Genomic DNA, 7,304 nt, shown 5'->3' with positions numbered 1-7,304 from the left:
AAATTATGAAAATATTGATAAGTTAAAAAACCTTGAAAGAACGTAAAATAAAATCAGAACGAAAACAGCACGGTACTGTTAAAGAAACAACTCGTAAAACAGATAAAAAGTACAAGTTAAAGGACAGCAATAATGAACACGTGATACTTATATCTTTTACGGTCATGGCGGAACATAGAACTCCATAGATTTTCTCTAACTGTGAAACATATAAAATTATTTGAGATTTTTTATAATACTAAATCGTGATTTTTTTTTTTACAGCTAGTCCGAAATTTAGCGATGGACTTCCAGAGTCTGTTGAGATCAGTGGTCATCTTGGAAAACACATCAAACTTAGGTGTAAAATAGAATCCAATCCGGGATCTTTTATTATCTGGTATAAAGAAGAAGAAGAAATCAAATCTACAAAAAGGTAAGAAGAATGCATGAAAACACTTAGTCCAAATAATTACGACGTCTTGAAAGGCTGTTTTATTTTTTGCTGTTGCGCTTCTTACGAACATTCTTTATTATTATATTCTATTCTACCATATAGTGACCGCCTTCAACAAATTGAAGATTATGTCACAGGAGGAAACTTACAGCAAGACATAGATTGATATATATACAATCTTTAAAAAATACGAAAAAATTAAAAAATGCTTTGTATAATTAAGTATGATGTAATAGTTGAGTTAATATTGATTACTTATTAAACATGGTATGGAATAAAACACAATATATATCTTCTCGACCATGACCAATCTAGAAGTCAATGCCCGCCTCACTTGTACCACACCCATCAACTTAAGATAACATTGTGAAAAGGTGTTAAATTTCCCATGTTTTATTGTAATTGTTCAATGGTACAATTTGAATTTGTACTTTTTTCAAGAGCTGGGGTATCACTACCGCGTATTTTAATGTACTTAATAGCCTTAACTTGCTGAGCAATTGAAATAGGGTAGAAGTAGTCAATTTTGTTGCCGCTTTCATATTCCGTAATTGTATCATTCAGAAAATTGTCCTAACTTTCTCCGCTGGAAGAAATCGCAATGCAAAAAATTTCAAAACAACATTTCAATTTTGTTTTTTAATAAAATTGTAAAACAAACACACAAACGTAATCACTTTTCAACCGGTTTTCGCGCAAACGTAACATTCCGCTACATATCATGTACACAATGTTACCTATCATTTTCGTCTATAATACTAACCTTTAAGTAAAATGGAGTATATCTTTTCAAGCGTGTGCATTCATGCAGATAGCAAATCAGTAACCCTCTCCCCAAAACAAAAACAAAAAGAAAGAAGGCAAACTCGATCTTTATCATTTTGAATATTTTTTTACGATTCTTAGATTTTTTTAATTCATGTAACATTTAAAATGGGCACTATCATACTTTATAGACTGTTTGATGAATTTATAGTGAAGTTTTGTTTTTCTTACAGGATCCGCATCTATAAGAACTTCGTGTTGATAAAGAATTTCAGAGCCGAAGATGCCAAAGAATATTTCTGCAAAGGCACAAATCCTTTCGGGTACATTGTCCGAAGATTTTTTGTTTCTCTGTCTGAAAATAAACTAAAAAATGGTAAGAACCTATCTGCAGTAATTTTATGGTATACCCTTTACGTTCATATCTATAATTCTATGTAAGGGCACGAATGATACGATATATATAGTATTGTCGATAGCCCAGCAAGTAAAGTGGCCTTTGCGCATCTAATTTCAATTGAGAATTTATTGGGCCCGTCCTATAAGCTATGGTTCATTGACTTTGGAACATTTGCAGGCAAGGCATTATCCAGTCTGTGTCAAACCTATTTTGTATAATAAAACACATTCCTTAAACGGATTTGGCTATTTTTCTTATGTCTTTTTTTTTTTTATTATATCGCTCTTAAACTCTTTTGGATCTTAAACATCTTTGGCTTTCAAATATTCGGCATTGAGTGCATGATCCTGATGACGATAAATCTAGAAAAGCGCTTCGGACGCATGCAATTCATATAGTGTTAATTTCATTTTTTGCGTTTTATTGCAGATACAAAAGAAGAATTGGACTTGATGAAGAACCAACTATCAAAATTAACAAGAAAGTTTGAAGACTTTTCTAATAATAATCTACACATACATATAAACAAAGACAACGACGCCGAGGATCAGTCAACAACAATGAAAGGACAACATATTTTTCTGAATTTAATTTTGAATGAGAAAGACTCACATCAAGATAAATCTATTGATGAAGGCAAGTATTTTGATTGGTTTTGCATTCTTGGATCTTGAGTTATAGTATCCCACAGCATGATATTGATTCATTTGCTTTCGTTTTGTCGGATTTAAGAGATTTCCTGAGCTTATTTTGTATAGATTAAAAGGACTATAAATAAAACTTCCTGTCTTATGTCTTTTGCTTACTTTTTCGAAAGCTAATTCAAACCCTGTTGCTTATAATTATCCTTCAATTCATTTTAAATTTGGTTTACATCTGCTTCAGGAACTATATCTACATTTTTTATTGGGGAAACGTTTCCCGATTTAACCATTAATTCGGAAATAAAAAAAAGCTGTCGCTCTTCCATATTCATACTGATTCATAACATGCATTTACACGTAATACTATATATTTGAATTCCAGAGATCCATGCGAACTGTGAAATGGCAACCAACAATAACTTTGAAGATTTTGGTCAAATCAAAGGGAACGTGTACTTAGTACAAAAGGTATGACTTGAACAAATTACCAATACAATCGACAGACCTCGGGTGAATTCGTTTCACTTCCTGATGGAGGTACGGAATTTTGGTATTTTATGATAAAAATAATAGTGAGGCCCAGCAAATTTTCTTCAAAGCATGTACAAATTATTTCAAGAACTCGGTTAAACTCCACTGGTGTATCAATATATGGAAAGTGGTGTTCAGACACATGCTGTATCGGAGTTCTTTTCCTAATAACTGTAGCCTTTTAAACTTTTGTCGTATTAGGATAGCAACAATTAAAACCTTCTTCATGTTATGTGCATCTTTTTCAATATACTGGTATCATAGAAATGTTAAATGCACCACATATTCATTGATATAACCTGATTTTAACTCGAGGCAAACAACGACCCTGTAAAGAATTGTTACACGGCTGATTATGAAAAAGGAAGACAAAAATTGTCACAAGGACTTTAATCTCATACAATTTGCTGAAAAATGAACTGCAACTTATTCGTAAAAAACATGTCGTTACATACTTTTTTTTTATCTCATTACAGGAGAATGGTCCAGTTCATGTTGATATACATATGAGCGGATTTGAAATGGAAGAAGGAAAATCACACAAACATAGCTTTTTCCTTCACGAATACGGAGACATGAGAAGATCATGTGATTCCCTTGGTCAAATATACAATCAAAACAAACGCAGGTCAGTAAAACTTGATTAAATATTTCAATTCTAATATATGGGTTTGACCAAAAGATTACAATAATGCATTTTGCCGTTGTTGCTTAATAACTGAAAAAGCGAGGCAAAACATATCAAAGGGACATTCAAACTCATAAGTCGAAAATAAACTGACAACGCCATGGCTAAAAATGAAAAAGACAGCAAACAACAGTACACAAAACTAAACATAGAAAACTAAAGACTGGGCAACACGAACCCCACCAAACACTGGGGTTGATCTTAGGTGCTCCGGAAGGGTAAGCAGATCCTGTTCCATATGTGGCACCCGTCGTGTTGCTCATGTTAGTACAAACCCGGTGATAAGTCTTATTCTTTAGGTCACATTCTGTGAAAAAGGGAAGGTAACATTCTACAGAAATGTTATGCATATTCTAACGCCGCTTCTTGTGTATTGTTTGCTGTCGCTTAGGTGTTTTTCTCTAATAAATGAAGGTCTGGATGGGGTTTATAGAATATTGAATAATGGGAGAAAATAAAAGAGTAAAAAAATGGAATAGAGAAAAATGAAATGCTAAAATAAAAAGAGTGGAGAAAATGGCCTTCAGAATTGAAGAATACAGAAATGCAACGAGGACCCCTTCCCCAAATCCAGACCCTCATAAATACATAGCATGGACTTATTGCGTTTTTCTTAGATAAAATTAGTGTGAAAGTATAAGTTGTTCCCTGAACACCTAGGTTCTTCATTTTATCGTGTTTATACCTTAATCGCCATTTTTTGTTAAATTAACTGTTTCGAAGAAAATCCTGTTATTGATTTGTGGGAGAACGGCTGATGTTCCAACAGACTGGTGTGTAGGACGTCCGTAAGTTGGCGTGCGGCTATGTCTGTTTCAATGCAATAACCTAAGAACGTTCAAACAATGCTTTTCAAATTTAAATATGTTGTTAATGATTACAAAATGTAGGTTATGTTCAGTATTGACTACTTTCGTTGTTATCTTTCGGGGGATTTGCTCCTTGCTTGATTGAAAAAAACACTTAACGTCAATTCCGTGCTATGACTTGAAAAAGCTTGATCCATCCCCTATCAAGTCTTAACATATCGTTTCTCGTGACCAAATAGAAGTTAGGATTGGTGTTCACCATTTCTAATTTTATCGTTCAAGAGTAATGACCCTTGATTCCTTGAATTATAAATTTTTGTAAAACCAGTTTTGCGGTCATTTTGACAGTCATTTAATACTTTTTTAATATGTATCAGTATCTTTTCATGTGTTTCCCTGAATCTTGAAGTGTTTGATCTTATAAAGCGAAGGGTACCGTTTGTCGCTGATACTTCTGTCTTATAGTATAACAGACTTAAACAATGGGAGTTAAGTATTGAATGTCACAGTAAAAAACTTACTCATCTTAAAGCAAATACAGTAATGATATTTTATGAAATGACGAGCATCTTTTTGATTTGCAGACACCACAGCAGTCGAAATAGCATTATGTGTGACGACGAAGGAGAAGTTCACCTGAAGTACACGGACAAGTCACTGTCTCTACATGGAAAGCATTCTGTGATCGGGCGAAGTTTTGTCGTAAGTATAGATTTAGCTGTTAGTACTATTGTATGAAGTAAACAATGAAAACACTTAATAAATAACATGCGTCCGAAGCGCTTTTCTGTCTGATTTACTTTCATCAAGAACGTCCAAAGCCGAAATATTTGAAAGCCAAGGATGTATAAGAACCGAACCAATGACAAAAATAACCTAAAATAGCCCTATCCAGCTACGGTCTACTTTGCCTGAGAGGAGTTAAAACCTTTATCTTTTTAATAATGTTTAAGTAAGTGGCGGATTAAAAAGGGGGGTTAAGGGCATATAACCTAAAATATTAAAAAAATATCATACACCGAATTTTCTGAGCTTGTATATCAATTTTGCGAATTTTAGAATCCCCATTTTTCGGTTAAAAAGCCAAAAATTTGAAAACCAATCATCTTTCAGACAGACTTGCGTTTTATTATAATATAGTATTTTGGAATATTTGAAATATGACAGGAAAAGGGTAATCGAACAATCACGTGTCGGAAATATCTAGAGATAGAATAAAGCTATAGTATTTTTTTTTACAAAAACATCAATCATATATAGGAATAGAAGTCTTTGGGCAGATGATAATTCTAAATGATACAAAAACATTAGATATATATACAGATTGATTTTCTTATTATTCTGCGTTTACTTTCTATCAAATTTGATAAGAAAACCCAATAGTACTGTTAGGAGTATGTCTTTAACACGGGATTTACTAGCAAGGAATGCTTTTTTTTTTATACGGAGTGTCTATTTTCGGCTAGCCGGGAGACCAGGTAAAAATCTCTATTTTTCCGGCCATCCGATTACTCTTGCGCAAATGTTCGATATGAACTGGAATGTCATGTTGTGAAATGTGTCTTGGATGAGGAAAAAATTACTTAATACTTCTATTTATCTATTTACAGATTCATGATGATACAGAGGGAAGGAGAATTGCTTGTTGTGTTATTGGAAGAGCTGAAATTCATGACTACGATGAAATGGACATGGAAAAAATTCATTTTAATGAAGAATTGATAGAGCATCATGATAAGACCAGCGAGGAACCAATTCCCTTCAGACCTAACCCCAGGTTTCCAGACAGGGATGCGACGGAGGAACCAATTCCCTTCAGACCTAACCCCAGGTTTCTAGACAGGGATGCGACGGAGGAACCAATTCCCTTCAGAACTAACCCAAGATATCCAAACAGGGATGCAGCATATTTTATCGATCACGAATAATAACTAAGACAAAAAATCATGTAAATGAATGAAATACAGAAATCCTAACGTTATTAATGGCAATCTTAATTGAGGGTTGAAAATTGTGTTATCGGTTATTTAGATCGTCAAACAGACACACGTTTAAATGTTTTTGATTGTACTTTTTACATCTCAGGGTTTGGATGGGTTTTACAGAATAGATCATAATAAGCAAAATGTGTAAAGAATTGAGAAAAATGGTTTAAAAATTTAAGAATACAAATTGAAGGACCCCCATCCAGGCCCTCAAATTTGTAACCTAGATTTTAGTACCCAGTAAAATCTCGTCAACCGTTTGAATAATACTGGTTATCGTGATTAAATAATTAACTTTACTGTAAATATTTGATGTTAAAATTCAACAATTTTGTTTTATGTCCAATTCTTAAAATTACACTTCGTTTTATACAGATGAATGCAATGATTGAACAAAATGCAGACATTTAATTCTTTGTAATCTTAAATTTTTTAAAAATCGTGTTTTTATTTTTAAGAAGGGAACGTTTTATGAAATAATGATTTAACTATAGTTAGAATTAAATATTTTATGACCATACTTTTATAACCCTGTATTAAAAAGAGTCTTGTGTTGTATAGTTGTTTATATTTGATTGCAGTTTTGTTTACATTTTTTTAATAAAAAAAATCGTTATAACTATTTATAATTATCTTTTTTTATCTACATTTGACAACGATCGAAAGAGCTTGTCTAGAAAAGACAACTACAGAGAGTTTGAAAATATATTTGATTTTTATGTATTTGCTTTAAAGTATCTATACTCAGCAACATAGATAACGCACCACTTCTTTCTGCATACAGTTGTTTCATAATTTCATTGTTTTTTATTAAACAAATTGCAAACCTTTAGTATCTTTTAAGTATAACCTTAAAATTAATCTACGGTTTACACGGAAATTTTTGTTTTAGTGGCAACAATGTGAATTTCATCCAAAAAAGTTAAAATGAAAACGGTGATTAGTCAAATACAGATTGGTCATTAGAAAAAAAGATCGATTAAGGAACTGAGCATCATTGTAATTTTCGTTGTTTACAGGTGAAAAGATACACATGACTAGTTTTC

At 32.6% G+C, this 7,304-nt stretch overlaps 1 protein-coding gene and 1 long non-coding RNA gene across 2 annotated transcripts; both read left to right on the top strand.

Moving 5' to 3' along the window:
* Positions 1-258: 258 nt before the first annotated feature.
* LOC127729637 (uncharacterized) lies at positions 259-2,231 on the top strand. Its single transcript, XR_007994744.1, has 3 exons — positions 259-415; positions 1,435-1,577; positions 2,031-2,231. It is a non-coding gene; the product is annotated as an uncharacterized LOC127729637 (long non-coding RNA).
* Positions 2,232-2,631: 400 nt separating this feature from the next.
* LOC127729634 (superoxide dismutase [Cu-Zn]-like) lies at positions 2,632-6,651 on the top strand. Its single transcript, XM_052237493.1, has 4 exons — positions 2,632-2,713; positions 3,253-3,404; positions 4,858-4,975; positions 5,884-6,651. Exons 1-4 carry the CDS (start codon positions 2,648-2,650, stop codon positions 6,199-6,201), a joined length of 654 nt encoding a protein of 217 aa, XP_052093453.1. The 5' UTR covers positions 2,632-2,647; the 3' UTR covers positions 6,202-6,651.
* Positions 6,652-7,304: the final 653 nt, after the last annotated feature.

This window comes from Mytilus californianus, unplaced genomic scaffold (genome assembly GCF_021869535.1).
Source record: "Mytilus californianus isolate M0D057914Y unplaced genomic scaffold, xbMytCali1.0.p SCAF_2, whole genome shotgun sequence".
Classification (NCBI taxonomy): Eukaryota; Metazoa; Mollusca; class Bivalvia; order Mytilida; family Mytilidae; genus Mytilus; species Mytilus californianus.
The sequence above is the reverse complement of the archived record's forward strand: the minus strand, read 5'-3'. Positions and strand labels throughout refer to the sequence as shown.